This window comes from Notothenia coriiceps, unplaced genomic scaffold (assembly GCF_000735185.1).
Source record: "Notothenia coriiceps isolate Sejong01 unplaced genomic scaffold, NC01 NC01_scaffold00005786, whole genome shotgun sequence".
In the NCBI taxonomy this organism is placed as follows: domain Eukaryota; kingdom Metazoa; phylum Chordata; class Actinopteri; order Perciformes; family Nototheniidae; genus Notothenia; species Notothenia coriiceps.
Window position 1 is genome coordinate 303,637 of NW_011338487.1, and position 16,549 is coordinate 320,185.

The 16,549-nt window shown below is 43.1% G+C and overlaps 1 protein-coding gene and 1 long non-coding RNA gene across 2 annotated transcripts in view; one reads left to right on the forward strand and one right to left on the reverse strand.

Annotated features, from left to right (window-relative positions):
• Window positions 1–938: 938 nt before the first annotated feature.
• Window positions 939–10,814, forward strand: abhd15a (abhydrolase domain containing 15a). Its single transcript, XM_010768530.1, has 3 exons — window positions 939–1,820; window positions 7,664–8,016; window positions 9,064–10,814. The coding sequence occupies exons 1-3, from the start codon at window positions 1,290–1,292 to the stop codon at window positions 9,701–9,703; spliced, it is 1,524 nt and encodes a 507-aa protein (XP_010766832.1). The 5' UTR covers window positions 939–1,289; the 3' UTR covers window positions 9,704–10,814.
• LOC104943192 (uncharacterized) overlaps window positions 6,671–16,549 on the reverse strand; it is a 68,266-nt gene continuing 58,387 nt past the window's right edge. Inside the window, exons 2-3 of the long non-coding RNA XR_798090.1 lie at window positions 8,177–8,215; window positions 6,671–8,041 (exon numbers count right to left, since the gene is read on the reverse strand). This is a non-coding gene — a long non-coding RNA (uncharacterized lncRNA). The remainder of the gene's footprint in view (window positions 8,042–8,176; window positions 8,216–16,549) is intronic.

The window sequence follows — 16,549 nt, forward strand, 5'->3', positions numbered from 1 at the left end:
GAACGTTTGCTTCTCCCATTTAGCCATTTGTATTGTATTTTCCCCAGGCCAAACCACAGGAATTATGTCATTACAAATTTGAACAAACACTATACAGCAATCTTCTGCCTTGTCACTTCAGCTTGGGTTTGTTTTCGTTGGCTCACACTGCCATACATTTTTGTTCAGCAGACTGCAGTGAAGTGTTTTGCTGGCATCGGTTAAATGAGTGTCCAAAAGAAAGTGTTCCTCGAAAACAGATGGCACAGAAATCTAACAAAAGTAAGAGCAAAGGTGTGTTTCCGCATGATACAGATGTACATTTAATATTCCATCTTATGTATCTTTACAATAACAACCAAGGCTGCAACAAGTTGCTGTATCTCAGAAAGTGATTAAATATTGTCTTTGAGACCAAAAGAGGAATAGACTCATTTTACCCTTCCCTTCAAAGTACAGTTACAAAACTAATACTGAAGTCAACCTGAAGTTGTTTTATTAAAATGCATCAAAATGCTTACCAGGTTTCATTACGCATGGTGCCCACAAAGAAGCCCCTTTAAAACAGGTTAGCGTATTTAGGCTCATGCTTTATTTATTTGTAATCTCTTGCACACTTATTACAAACGTAACTGTTGCCAAATCAATTTAGAAAGAATTCACTGAGATCTATGAATAATTACCATGCTCACTACAGTTTAGTATAAGGTAAGTTATGTCTCTGGCAGAAAGAGTGAGCAAGAGAAAGAGAGACAGGCTCCTGAGATTCAGGAAGATTGTCTAAACAATTAATATGCACTTTTTGTACTATGTGCACTGAAAGTAGGCCAATTAAGAAGATGGCTAATAAGAGCAGATACGTGTAGAGTACCTGCTCACTCCGAGGGGGGTTGAACATGATGGGAGGCGTTTCCAACTGCGCGCTGCAAAGCCACAGACATTTCTTGCGCTCCCAGTAGCTGGGTTGAAGTAACAGCTCGAGCAAAGCACTTTGCGTTGGATGCGTGAATTAAGTAACAGTAATGGATAAATGAAGTCGCTTTTGGAATGAGCTGGAACAAAAGAGACGCTGCGTAACTGAGACAGCACGCCTAAAGGACGAAGAACTGGTGCGCCTTGGCACCGCGGGGAAACAACAAACTTCACAGACGAGCTGAGCATCAATTTAGGACAACATCGATGCAGTGTGAGACGCACCATGTTTCCGTGGACTGTGTTTGATCATTTAAATGTATAATTAAAACGTAGGATCCAGAATACAGTGTGGAAAGCGACCGTGTTGTGTTCATTTGCTCTCCCAAACCGCGCCAATGCTAGAATGGCTTGTGGCTCTGTGCTTTGTGATCCTGGTGGTCTTAATCTGGCCAGGCTTCAAATATTTTAACAACGAGAGCCAGTCGGATGCCTTGCATCAGGGAACGGGGATCTCACAACTGGCGAAGATTGTCAAGACCGGGAGGTGCGTCTCAGAGCAAGAGGGGAGCGACGGTGCCCAGGCGGGGGACGAGAAGAAACGCGCCGTGGCACTGATCTGCAAACCGTCCGCACTGGCCAACTATCTCTTAAAACACTGCAGGACTTTCAGTAATTACTCGTCGTGTGTAGGGTGGACGTGGCGAGCCAGCGCCTTGCTCCAAAGTGTGTATGAGGCGTGCTGTCCGTACGACAGCCCGGTCCAGTTTGTGCGGGACAACCTGCAGCTGAGCGACGAGGGGCTGGTGGCTTTGGACTGGGCAGTGCCCACATACCAGAAACGACGCAGGACTTCCAGCCACTCCACCAGTCCTGTTCTGCTCATCATCCCAAACTCTTTTGGAAAGATCACAAGGAATCTGCTAAAGGTGCGTGTTTGGCTTCTCTCGCAGACTCCACTAATGAACATAGGGATGATAGGAGTTCAATAACTAAATCATACCCGTGCAAAAGGCTGCACAGTCAATCTTACAAAAGATCAAGACAACGAAGTTCAATAGAAGTTAAAGAATAACAAAATAACAAAACACACATACAGCTGATGGCTCAAGGATCATCATAATTTCCTCACCAAAGAAATAAACGTTAATAGTCCACAAACCTGCTAATTTAAAGGTTGGGAATATTAGTGTCAGTCTCTGCAGTAACTAACAGAATCCCATTTGTATTGGTTTTATTGGCAAGGGTAAGAATGTCCACATGAGATGCTTCCTCAGTTGTGTCATGGACTCTGTAGCTGCCCTTTGTGTCCAATCTTTGTTGTACAGCATGAGTCAACAGGCGGAACATTACAGCAGCAGCATGAGAGTGCAGGGGCCTGTTATTCATGAAAATACCATTCTAAACTTTAAAAAGCAGAAGTGAACATTTCCATAGCTAAAATGTAGAAATACTAAACAAAAACAAAGCAAATCATGTTCGAATTCAGAGGAGACATGCAAGACACAACTAAACAAAAGAGAAGTCAGGCTTTCAGTATTTTTAAAAAGATACGTGGGAAGATGCCAGGGCAACTCAACAAAGGCCATTTGGGCAAAGGCAATCACTTAGTTGGAAGAAAAGAGCAGATGTGGAGGCAGCACCAGTATTTCAACTGCTCTTTCAATGCACTGACTGAGGCAATTGAGTCAGGAATTACAAAGCATCGCTTGAGGGGCCTGGGGAAGTGAAGCGCTGCTCCACATCTCTGGGCACCTGGCATCATGCTAGCTCATCTCATACAGTTAGCTCCGCTCGCTCATTCATCACACACACACACACACACACACACACACACACACACACACACACACACACACACACACACACACACACACACACACACTGCTTTGGTTGCAAACAGCACCTTTGAGCGTAGTCTCTAACTAACCTTAGAACCATCTGGATGGCTAACCACGGGACTGCCCTGCCCAACCCAGTGTGTGTGTGTGTGTGTGTGTGTGTGTGTGTGTGTGTGTGTGTCGCAAGAGAAAGATAAAAAGCGCTGTGTTTGCTAGGCATACACACACACGGCTCCATCTGTGACAGAGAGAAGAAACAGAGAGGGAAGGGTAGGTTTGTATTTAGCGTGTGAGGGCTTTGGTCCCTGTCCCCTTCTTCTCCTAACACGCCACATTTCCAGCACTCATGAATGTATGAATGAGCCATTTCCTTTTAAATCATTCATATACTTACTTTCAGTTTGTTTCATGCTTCTTTGTTTTATGTAGTCTCAAGTAATTCATGTCTCTTTAAATAATGGTATAGGTGGTTATATATAGTGTGGTCATACCAAAACATACAGAATACACTGGCATTAAGTATTTCTTCAGTCATTCAGTTGGTAAGTTAGTTCAACAACAGTGCAGTGAAATACATTACAATAGAATCGTATTACACATTTACCAAAAATAAAATATCCATTGTTCTCTCTGGAAATAAACTTGTTCGATTTCTTGGAGAGTTAGATGTGAAAGTTGAAACCACTCTGAGCAGAGCCAACTGTCTGCTGCAGTATAAGCTCCTATGTACACTGTGACAGTTAACTGTACACTGACCGTACGAGTTCGAACAATCTTATCGTAACTTTCAACAAGAAAGTCAAGAAATAGTAACAAAATGTTTAAAATCACAACATTATTATGATCTAAATGTACAAGTCCAAGTGATTCTGAATTCACAGCTACCCTTTCTTAAAATCTCTTGATCTCAATCATGAACAAACTACAATTTAAACCAGTTTCCCTCCACCTCAGAGAAGATGTCCCACAAAAAGGACAGTTTAATATACTGAGGGTGTGTATGAGCCACATACTCCGTTTAGAGAAATGTGTGGAAAAACCATAAATGTTCCTGGAGACTTGCCTCGTGATTAATATCCTTAACAGAGCAGATCGACCTCTGAGCAGTTTAACTATAATTGTGTGACTTAGTAGTGATTTATTCAGTATTTTGTTGCCAATCATTATTGTACTTAAAGTATTTGTTTCTCTTAATGAGGTGTGATATGCTGTAATCCAGTCATTATGTGTAATATACCACTCAACACTTAGATAATTGTGTTTCAGACCATTCCTTTTTACTTTAGTTTTCAAAAGGCATTGCAGGATTGGATAACACTCTAAACGCTCATGTAGTAGAAGTGGGAAAGTTTTACCATTAACCGTAATGACTAGATCAGTGAGAGATGGTAACAGTAGCAGCAATACTTAGGACATATGCCCTGATATCTATGTCCATATAACATTGCAATGAGAAGTAGAGAAGCAATTCGGAATTAGATTTGTGTGTTCTGTCCCCTTATGTCTGTATACTAAGACAGTTAGTCATTGTATTGTGTTGCCTATTGCTTTGAAATAAAACAATGATTGTGTGTAAATAGTTGATTTTCAGTTTGAAAGTATAGGAATATACTTATGTACATATTGGGTCAGCAAGGGAGGAATAGGGAGGATTTGTAGCCCATAATTGTCCTGCTACATTACTCATATCAAATTGGTGTTGGTGTTTGCACACAGAAGACATTTTCCCCAGACGTTCAGCAACATTCAAAATTTCCCCAACACTTTTCCAAATCGTGCCTTGCACTACCTGGAATATTCCATCTGCCCTTCTGGTTTTGGCAGCACTCCTGTTATGACTCATGGCTGATGCTCTGTCTTCAAATAGATGCAAAAAATCAACTTCCTTACCAAGCAGGGAAGAAGTAGATGCTTATTTACATCGCTTCACTTTATAATAAGACCAATAAGAGAAACACTCTATGAGGCATGTAAAAATGGTTGGGAATTTAATTCTTGATGTTTATTGTGGCATATATCCTTAATAATAGATAGCTATTATGCCCATCGAATGCTTGATTACGATGCTTGTCCGTTTGAAATTCAGCCAGAGGAATAGATTGTCTTGCAACTTCACAGTGTATTTTAAAGTCCATTTGTAAACGTTCACAAGACACAAAAAAAGGAAAAGAATCATGCTTATTTTAGCTTTTTTATTTCAAAGTAGAAAAACCCCTGTTGTCTTCTGAAATGCAAAGGGTTGAAGAAGAAACCAACAATATTGATGCAATGAATTGGTTCAGACACTACCAAGCAACTCTCTATGAGGATAGCATTTAATATATAACACGTAGAGTAACTGTGAAAGAAATGATCTGATTATTTTAACTTTTAGCAACTTTCTAGCATAGCTTATCAACAGAGCAGGGAAGACATCTACATGTAAGGCTGGGTGAAACTATACACTACTGTATGTATGCATTTCAATATCAACATCTTTCAACTAAATTGTAATAAATAAAAACGTATTAATTAATTAATTAATTAATTAATTGTATAACTTATTTATAAAATGTTGGCTGCACTCCTGAACATTACCAACTCAGAGGAGCAACTGTTTTACCTGGAAAAGTATCACAGGCCTGTTTAGTATTAGGGGAAACTATTGACCTGAATAGAGGACAGCTCATTGTATTGAGATGCTTTGTTGCCTCTAAAAGGCTTCTAATTAAATAACATCCTTAATTTAACATGATTTGTGTTGTGTTCAACATGTCGAGATGAAACTCCTGGAGTTTGTTTAATAAAAGAGGTGGACTCGTGGAAGATCCCCTCAATTATCATGAAGGGAATATTGCTGTACGTATTGTTTAAGGCCTTTTGTATTTATGTGTTTCAGTGCAGTGGGGGAAGAGAACGTCTCTTGTGTGTATGTTTGTTGTGTGTGTAAGAACACTAGTGTGTATGAGAGCTGGCATGTTGTCCAGCGTATGGAGTCCCTGCTGCAGGAATTTGTCACAGAGCTGACAGTTTATCAGCTCAGGCAGAAAACTGCCGGAGTAGCAGCTGTTTGTTTTTTAACTGTTCCTACAATGACACAGAGCTGAAAAAATACAAATTCAGTGTCAACACAGCCTTTTGGGAACAGACCCTTAATCTGCATAGAATTTATAAATGGATCACTTTACTACATTTAAAACTAATAAATAGTCACATTAAGTAAGCACTCTGGACTAATGTTCCCTCTCAGCTGGCAAATGTATTTGATCGTCAAAACAGTATTCATTATTGCAATCAATAATTAGCTTTTTATTCTGAACAAAAAGTATTTTTTTAATGTTTTGCTCTTTTTTATTGTGACCAGTTGTTACTCATCACTCATGCCTGTTATTCACAAAGTGCATCACATCAATGTCGCTGTATGTACTGAGCAGGCAGGCGTAAACCCAGCTCACCTTATTTAATCTCAGCAACCTTCATATGCACTTTAAATTATGAAATGTCTCATCATGTGTCTAAATATCTTTGGGAATAAAGCTGAACTAAAGTGACTCAGTTTAATTTGAAATTGCTCGTCCTATCCTGTCATATTTCTAAATGCTACTGTATCTATGGAATTATTAAGGAGGGGGCAAATGAATGAATGCATGAATGAATGAATGATGTTCTGCTCAGTGCTCTCTGACACTGCCTGGCAACATATTCAGCTGAGTAAATCCTATTTCTTTCTTTTTTTTAAACCCAACAAGATCCTACTGCAGCCTTTCTCAGCTGCTAAATATTTAATGTAACTACTCTGCAGCTCTCCCTGAATCCCTCTGATATTTCTGCAGATTTTAAAAAGCATTATGAAACTCGTTTGAAATCTCACAAATATATTCAAATACAAATATATTTGCCCAGGCTACCACCATTGTTTTGTGACTACAAAGCTTGTAGAGAAACAAAGAATGCACATACTCTTCTTTTTCCAGACAAACCCTCTGTTTGTGTAATGGATTTAATAATGTATTCTAAAAGGTCATATTCAGCAACTGGAACAGAGCTTTTCAGAGCTATTTCTACGACTTTATGATTATAAAGTATACATTTTGGCCTGACTAATTTCTGATCATGTGTCATATGTATTTTTTCCTTTCAAAATGTATACCAAGTATGTTACAAACACTTAACACTATAATAACACATAAACAAACAAAGAGATCTACTAAAATATCTGATACAACAAGAAGTTAATATTTTTCTTCTGCTTTCCTTCCCTGACACCGCTACAGGCGTGTAATGTTTCTAGTAAAGAACAATTTACTGTAAACATGCAGAGAGAGAACTAGCAGAACTATGAGATTTGAGAGCCAGTTTCTGAAGAGCCTTAAGATAAAGTTATGCTAAACATTACAAAAAAGTGAAAGTAACAGGAAAGGGGTATTACTTCTCATTCACTTGTATAACATTTTCTTACATTCATTTATTTAGCCCTAATGTCTCATACTGTCAAATTATAACAAAATAAACAATCTGTAGTATTACAGTGAACAGTGCTGAAGCAGCACAGTTAAAGAGGGAAACACTTAATCCTGTAATTTTACCGAGTTCTCACCTCCCCTGGCGACTGTTTATTTCTTTTTCCATACAGTAAAAAGTAGAAGTAACATGCCGTTTTCAGGTCTTACATCCGCATTCAGTCTAATGACATGGAAACCATTTTCTAAAAGGAGGCATTGTTTCATTCTGTGTATAACCAAGACACCAGTTCACACTAAGTTGGCTTTTTTATTAAATCATAGGTCCTTTTCAGCAGGACAAAAATAAAAATTGACTAAAGGTGGATCTTGTCTTACTCTTATGGCTGAACACACTAAACACTGAATTCCCCAGCAAACGCCCACAATCCGTAATATGTTTTTGACATATGTAAAGATTATTATTTATTTTCTCCACCCATCTCCCCACAGTTGTGTGAAACGGCACTGTCCCATGGCTACCTCCCTGCAGTTTTCAACCGCCGAAGCCACAACGGCACCCCGCTGACCACCCTGAAGCTGCAGCAGTTCGGTGACCCTGCAGATCTGCGAGAGGCAGTGCGCTACATTCGACACCGACAGCCTGCAGGGAAACTGTATGCAGTGAGTGAGAGCACCGGGTCGGGCCTCCTCCTCTCTTACTTGGGGGAGTGTGGATCATCTAGCTACGTGACGGCGGCCGTCTGCCTGTCCCCAGTGTTTCGCTGTCAGAGCTGGTTTGAGAACGCGCTGTGCTGGCCCCTGCAGTGGGCGTTGGCGCTCTACCAGAAGATATGTCTCAGCAGGTATGTGGCAAAATGGTTATAATACCTGAAAACAAAATATAAAGATGAGGTTAACCAAACATTCAAGAAAACATGACTTTGTAAGCTTCCAAAAGAAAAGTATGGCTCATAACAATGTGTCCTCTGTACATATCCTTAATGATTATGATATTCTACTCACCAAAGTTAATGTTGGGACGACAGGGACACCACTGCATGTCTGTCAAACAAAAAACAGGAAATGATCCGACAGGTTGTAAATAGGATCAGAAGTTTTGTCAAGATGAGATGAAAACAACTATAATATGAGCACACTAAAATGTCAGCTACCTCATTACACAAGCAAAATATGTGCACAATTACAGCAAGTAGGGTAGTTCTTAGTCTATCCTGAAATACATTTAGCAACAGTTACCTTATAGTTTGTTAAAAATGGTGTTGTGGCCACCTTCCCAGGTATCAGCAATTAACTTTAATAATTACTAATAGGAAACAATGACCAGAACAACCTAAATAACTTTTTGACCTATCAAGTAATTACATTTCTAAAGGAGGGTGCACAGGAGCAGCACGTACACATCCTATGCTTTGGAACACAGTGCACTAGTTTAAGCAAGAATATTGAGAAATTTACCGCAGGGAATTTATCACCTTGTCAATAATATAAACTAAGCTTCATAAGGTTGCTGCTTAAGGTATACAAAATCACAGTAAAGACAAATTACACAGAGACAACCATATATGTATGGATTTAAAGTCAGCCAGAAAGGAGGCACGGTGACAGAGGGAGTGTAAGAAAAGCAGACACAAGTAATCACTAACCATTTACTGGAAAGGCACAGACAATTAAAGAGATTATTAGGTTACTATAGCAACAGATGGCCTGCTCTGTGTAAAGTCATTGATTCTGAGAGACATCGTGACCCAGGTAGAGTTTCTCAAATCAATGGCACCGGGGGAATATGAGACCCATCCAGCTCTTCAAAATTGATTTACTGGTATCCTCTTGTTGTATCTCTAAATGTGTGTTCTTTTTGTGTGCATGTTTGTGTGCGTGTACGTGGTTAGGTACAAAACGGTGCTGGGTGAGACCATACAGACGGACACCCTGTTTTCCAGCTGTTCCCTGCGTGACCTGGAGGAGGCGTTGTTCTGTCAGACAGCAGCACCACCGGGGACGAGCAGTAGCTGCAATACCTCAGCTACCTGGGATGTTTACTGGGAACGCAATGAACCTTTGAGAGACGTGGACGAAGTGGCTATTCCTGTTCTGAGTGTGTGCGCACAGGATGACCCGATCCGCGGTGATGCCCAATCAACAATACCCTTGGAACTCTTTGAAACAAACCCACATTTTTTCCTCCTCCTAACTGACCATGGTGGTCACTGTGGTTTCTCCACCCAGTCCGAGGGGAGCCACGCTGGGGCATCTGGTTCAGTCGGTCCTGTGGCTGCACCAAGCAGTGGGATGGGGAGCCGTCAGATCAGCTGGAGCCACAAAGCTCTGCTGGAGTTCTTCAGGGCGACCACAGACTTCTTCGCTGCAGAAGAGAGAACCAAGCAGCTCGCTGCCAGGAGGAGGGGGCTGGGGGGAGGCGCAGCGGGGAGGACTTTCCGCAACCGCAGCGTCAGTACGTGTAAACGTGTGCCAGAATGTTCCCATAATATCCATGCCATTTACAACTGGCAGCGGTCCTATACACGATGAGGGGAGCTTAATGGAAGCTAATGGACTTACTGGTGCTGTCTGATATTGTTTGGGTTGATCTGGGATGTGAAGAACTCTGCCTGTGTGGCACTCAGTGTTAAGATGTCCAAAATTGGAAAAGTGCAGATGTTGTGAAGCACTGAGGTCACCGAGTGTTTTTAAGTGTGTATGGTTCTCAGACACTTGATGTTAGCCGTAAAACACTCAGCGTCATGACAGGCCACATGCTTGCATGCAGTTGTTATGTTTAACTGCTGACACTAAACTCACCTATAGATGAGTGGCTATAATTTTTTCTACAGACTGATACAAATCTCTTCACTAACAGCTGTCAAGGATCCTGTCACACATACATTATTGTTTATCAGATTTATTCATCTTCCTCACAATTCACACAGTTTACAAAATTTATTTGTAACCCACTTACTGCAGTATCTTGCTGGTATTCTTTTTATCACTGACTATTGGAGGAGACGTGTTCAATGTATTGTGCATAGAGAGGAAAGGAGATAAAAATCCTGTAAAATATGAAGTTAATTCAATCTAAATGTCAAATGAGTTCAACTCATCAGTGTTACTGTACATTTTACAGAAAGTATATTTTTAAGTGTTCTCTTCTGTGTTGGGAAATGTCTTGTGATGCCCAGAATAGAAGAACGTATGTGTGATTTCAACGAAGTTCGCTTTTAGAGGAAAATGAGGTGTGTCATGAGGTAATGATATTTGAATAAGCTGGCTGGAAACACTTTATCATTTAAACCCTGTGCTCCAAGGTTTCAGTGCTGCTCAGGATGTGGAGGGGGTGGAGCTGTGATTGAGGCTGGTTTCAAATGAAGACCTAGCAGCATAATGCTGTTCGGACATTCCCCTGTAAAATTGAGCTATTTGGGTTTAGTCTTGTGAATTAAGCCAATTAATTATATACATTTACATTAGACATAGTAATAAGTATTGGGTTAAAAGTGTTCGGAGATTTCAAAGGTCATCTCAAAAGTTCAATAAGCAGCAAGAATCCAGGGTTCAGAGTAGTAAAAAGCCTCAGGACATAAAACTACCAAGCACTGTTTGTCGATCATTTTTTTTTCTTTTCATAAACATGTGATACACCTTTCTTAATGTGTTATTTTGTGTGATTGAAGTTAAAAAATTAAAAAAATATTAAAAATGTATAAAAAATTAAAAGTTTGGATTCACTACATTTTGTATCTACAATATAAGAATAACATGTATCCTTCGACTACAGGTAAGTAAGTGTCATACTGACACTGCATATTGCATAGTATAATATTGTTTTATAGTTTTTTTACTTATATCATCTGTATTTATTGAGTGCATTTCATTAAAGTTGGGATCCGTGCTCCTGTCAAACCCTTGCTGAGTAGATGCCCATAGACACTCCCTATTATAGCACAGTTCCCACCGCTTTGTGTGTGTGTTTGTAAGAGTGTGTGACATTCACTGCAGTGTTTGTCCGCCCACTGAGCCTTATCCTCTCAGACAGCTGGAACACAGCAGTGTACAGTACACATAAAATGTGTGCCAGCAGACACATTGTCAACATGCATCCTCACATCTCACAGAAACATGCAAGCTGTCACAAACATGCAGGATATTCTTACACATGTTCATTATCTACAGGAGGTTTGCTAGTCTCATGCACAAAATAACTGATTGTGGCGTACACACACATACAAACACACACACAAGCTCACAAACACAGTGACTACTATATGTAAGTGACACCATCATTATTCCAGATAATGCTTAGGTTAAAGTAGTCGGAAGTGATTACAAGCAACCTGGCTAATTACTGTATGAACACGAAATTCAAAATATCTAAGACTGCTATCATTGTCCATGTTGTACAGTAGATGGGACCCAACAAGCCATGATAACAACACGGTTGTAACTGTCAACCAAAATGTTCTGTGGTTCTGTCTTTTTCTCTTCCCTTTAAACATATTCAGCCTTGGTCTTAAATCAGGTATCTGAATAATAGGTTTCAGAGTTTGACCTACCGGTAGTTCAATCGTGCAGTCTGTCTCATTATTATGCACATGACCATGCACACGTTAATGTTTAATTACAGCAGTATTTGAGTGTGCTTTATTAAGAGTTTAATATTCAAATATTAAGGCCTAATAGGCTTAAATACAGGGCTTCTGACAAGTAATGCCTGCACGTAATTAAAAATAAATCTCACTACTGGTGTCATTAAATGTGTGGGCTTTCTGTAAGTAACAGGCACACCAACATCTGTCTTTTCAATATACAGTAAATATGCTCCCGGATCCAGGTGCTGTTCCTTTTGTAGACACACATCTTCAAGCTTTAAAGAAATGAAGCAATCTTTTGTTTATTATGAGCTTTAAGCAGCAATATTCTACATTTATGTGATTCAGATTAGATGGCACATTATTTCACTCCTATCTTGACATTATCGGAAAAAACATTAAAACTCTGGGATCTCTATGTAAGGAACGTCTGTGGTTCTTTCATACAGGAAAGGAAATGTGGCCAGCAAATGGTGAAAATGAGTATACGTGACAGCAGGGGTACCATGCAAAAAAGGGCTTCATTCAACCTTTCCCATTTTATTGTTCACATTAAGCTTAATAATTTACGACTAAAGGCAGACTCTATTTTTCCTAGCAATAAACGCTGGCTTTCATTTCCTTTCACTAGCAAATTAAGCTATTAAGATTGAACTGCCCTTTCCCACTTTGCTTATTCAATTCAGACCCAACCCTCTGCCTCAGTGATCAGAAACTGATTGAATTAAAATGATTGATATTTAATTAAGAAAGAGCTTGACATTCACATCACTTTGATTACACATAATCAAAGGTTCTCTAAATCGATGCTCGCGCTCTGTAGGGCATTTGCTGAACCAGGACAATTAAACGAAAATATGTTTGTATCATCCCATGAATACACAATGCTTACTGAATTATAATCTTAATCAAAATAAAGAGGTAGAATTGGGGAGTCAGAGGCTGATTGATACATTACGCCCATAGAGTAAATACTCAATAGCACAGTTTTTACATTCAGGTAAAAGTCTAACAAACAAGATTTAGTCGAGTCGACACCATATTAAGGAAGACTGAATCATTTTTGAAAGAAGAAATTACACATTATTTATCTTACAAATAAAAAGCTGAATTCATAATTTCGTACCTCAGTTTAGTACACTATAGGGCCTTTGCTGCTTCGGAGAAAAGTTTGACATTTGGGCATATACAGTATGTCTGTTTTATTTTGTGCCTGAAGTTAAATGAAGTGTAAAAATGTCAATGTGTGGATTTACGAGGATTTCTGTGCAATAAAGTACTTTTTTCAGCTGGGTGTAAAAAGTCCTGGAGTCTCTACCGGATTCCTGAGAAGCTGATGGTGACACTCAGTGTTGTTTTAGCACTTTGGCTTCATGACAGATTAAAAAAGCCATCTATCATGTTCTATTTCATCCTTACTGACCGCCAGAGGCGGTGCTTTAGCACTGGATATCTTCTGTCTCGCGCATGCGCAGGTCGAATATTTATATCAACAAAGTCACGTGTGACCTCGTATGACCCCAGAAGGCATAAGTTCCGGTGCCGTCAACGAGTTCAGTCCTTTTTCATCTTCTCGCTGCACAGGTTACTACTTTATGAGTAGAAGCCAAGCTAGCTTACTGAAAATTAAGATTCTAGCTCATCGCTACCTGTAGCCTTGTGATCGTCTCGATCGGAGCTGCGGGCTAGAAGAACGCTCGCCCTCCAAAGGCTGCGACGAGCTAGCTGTCCGCCCTACCAAGGGAGGGGACCGTGGTGTTCACCGCTCGGACCCTAGGAGCTCCGGACCGGTAAAGAGCGGACGCTCCTGCACGTCAGCCGGTGAGATCGCTACCATTTATTGCTGATTATGCTATATATTTTCAAACTAATGATCATCCGGCGCCCGAGCTTGGGCGCCGGATGTCCACTCTCGTCCAGACTCGTCGCCAGGTTTGGCTGGCACAGTCACACTTATCAGAGGCATGTAGGAGGACTCTCCGTGCTGTCCCAGTGGAGCCGGGGGAACTGTTCGGTTCAGCTGCCGTACAGGTGCTCGAACGGACTGTCCAAGCTAGTCAGACCAGGCAACAGTTCTCAGCTCTTCGCAGAGACATGCCCCCCCCCCGGTAGGCCTAGAGGCTCCGCATCTGCCTCCCGAGGCCGCTCCCGTCCACCGGCTCACCCCGGTGCCCGCCAGGGGCCTCGGTATCCCACGAGGGGGGCGGCCCGTTACGGTCCTGTTAACTCGCCCCCAAGGCAGCCTCGGTATCCGGTGCCTAACCGTCGACCCCCAGAGCCTCCAGAGGCCGGGGGGCAAGGTACTGAGGGTCTGGGGCCAGCTGTCGGTTATTTCTCCCAGCAGCAGCTCAACTACTGGGTAGCTCAAGCTTCAGACCCGACGCTGGCCCCCAGCCTTCAGCCTGGTCAAAATGACCACCATAAGCGACCCGGCAAAAGAAATCGCCCTAAACCAGGAGCTGTCAGTCCTCATTGCCAAGGGTGTAATCGAGCCTGTGGACCCCATCCCAAACCCCGGGGGCTTCTACTCGACCTACTTCCTGGTAAGGAAGAAAGGCGGTGGACTTCGCCCAATCCTCGATCTGAGGGGACTCAACAAGTTCCTAAAGATCTTACCTTTCCATATGCTGAGCACAGCGGACGTTCTTCTTCCCCTCTTCAAAAGGGGCAGGTCTCTGGCATATATCCTGTTTCTCCGCCTTTTGGGCATGCTGACAGCTGCCCTCAACTGTCATTCCCTTGGGCTTGCTGTCACTGCGCCCCCTGCAGAGATGGCTGAACGGCCTCCACTTAGACCCCAAGTTGCACAGGCACAGAAAAATCAGGGTGTCACAACAGTGCCTCTCCACTCTATCCCCATGGAGGGAGAGGTCGTATATGTCGAGGGGCGTGGCCATGGGCTCCGTCCCTTTCCGCAGAGAGACCGTTACGACGGATGCCAGCCTCTTGGGATGGGGTGCGGTGTGGCAGAACGGACAGCCCGTGCGGCAGTGGTCTGCTCAGGACTGCACAGAACATATCAACGTGCTAAGAGCCACGAGCTGTGCACCTAGCACTTCAGGCACTTCCTGCCATACCTGAGGGGCAGGCATTGTGCTTGTCCGCTCGGACAACACTACAACGGTGTATCATATAAACCACCAGGGGGGCACCAAAATTCTACATTCCCAGACTCTCCTGACCCTGGGCAGCCTCCTTTGCCTGGCGCAGCCTACGGTCAAATGTATCGCCCCGAAGAGCAGAACCAAGTCACGAAGACCCCCTCTCCCGTCACAAGCCTCCACCAGGGGAGTGGGCGGCTTCAATCCAGAGGTGATGGCCAACATCTGTGGGCGTCTCTTCGGCAAGGGCAGGAGGGTAGATCTCTTTTGCCTAGAAGATGTCTACCCACTGCTCCCGTGGCTTCTCCTTTGATGGGAGAAAACCAGCCCTTTGGGTCAGGACGCCCCTGGCTCATTCATGGGCCAGGGCTTCTCTATGCTATCCACCCCTCCCTTCTGATCCTACCACACACCTCAGAGTGGCTCATCAGGCCACAGGCTCTCTTCTGGTGGCCCCCTTCTGGCCATCCAGGACTTTGGTTCTCCCTGCTGCCCGACTCTGTTGCCCGACACCTTGGCGTCGTCTCCCCAACAGGAAGGACCTGGTTTCAGCTCTCACTGCGGGTCGGTATGGCGGGTCGGATATGGCACCGACTGCCGCCTCCAGCTGTGGGTCTGCCCACTGGAGGGCCCGACCCACTGCTGGAGCGCAACTGCATAGAGCCTGTCAGGAGGACTATTCTCAATGCTAGGCGACACTCTACTCGTAAGCAGTACGAAAACAAGGTGGAAACTGCTTCTCTGGAATGTGCCGAAGGGCGAATGAGAACCCAGTACATGCTCGGTGCCTACTAGCCCTGGAAGTTCCTGCAGGTCCGCTCCTGGATGACGCCGGTGTCCCGCTACCGTCAGGGGCTATTGTGCTGCTATATCAGCTCAACATGCAAGGGTTGACAACAGCACAGTGGGAGCCATAGGCTGCCTATCTAGCCTGCTTTTGTTCAAAGGCTTCCGGAAATATTGCAACATGAGACTCGCCCACCTGTAACCATCCCAAGGACACCTACATGAGAATCTATACCTTGATACTGGATAGTCACCTATGCCTCACAACTCTCTATTGAACATCAACCTTGCAATTACAGGCAGAACCGAGGTGGCTCATCATCAAGACTGCTTTCCTTTCTTGCCATTCACCTCAGCGAAGCGTTTAAGGGCAAGCTTCAGCCTTTGTCGTGAACAGCTCGTGTCTGAGTGTGGGGAACTCAGAGGGCTCCAGGTGTCCCTTATGGGCCGAACACCAGCGTTCCTACCCTAAGGTGCTGGCACGCTCTCATTTTAATCTGGCCTATCCAGCTGGCACGGTTTGGACCCCCATCAGGGAGAGGGGGAAGAGAGGTCAAGACTCCTATGTCCGGTGCGGGCCCTTAGAGCTTATGTCCAGACTACCGCAGGCATGCGTTCAGTCTGAACAGCTCGTTTCTGTGTTACGGTGGTCCCTAGTGAAGGGGGCCGTGCACGCTCAAAACAGCGCTTGTCCCACTGGATCGTGGACGTCATTGCCCGAGGCATATTGGGTGAATGACCGTCCCTTGCCACCCAGAGTTAAAGTGCCACTCTACCCAGGAGTGTCTCCACGTCATGGGCGACCTTGAGAGGTGTGCCTTTATTTAATTATAAAGGTGCATCGAGCAGCAATTAGGTTTCCACCCATAACAACCTTCCCTTGAGCTTGGCCAGAAAAAATAAGG

Bases quoted from the DNA above. Each gene is read 5' to 3' on its own strand.
- abhd15a (XM_010768530.1), top strand. From the start codon at position 1,290: ATGCTAGAATGGCTTGTGGCTCTGTGCTTTGTGATCCTGGTGGTCTTA. The intron at 1,821-7,663 runs GTGCGTGTTTGG...ATCTCCCCACAG, and splicing joins TCACAAGGAATCTGCTAAAG to TTGTGTGAAACGGCACTGTC. The intron at 8,017-9,063 runs GTATGTGGCAAA...GTACGTGGTTAG, and splicing joins CAGAAGATATGTCTCAGCAG to GTACAAAACGGTGCTGGGTG.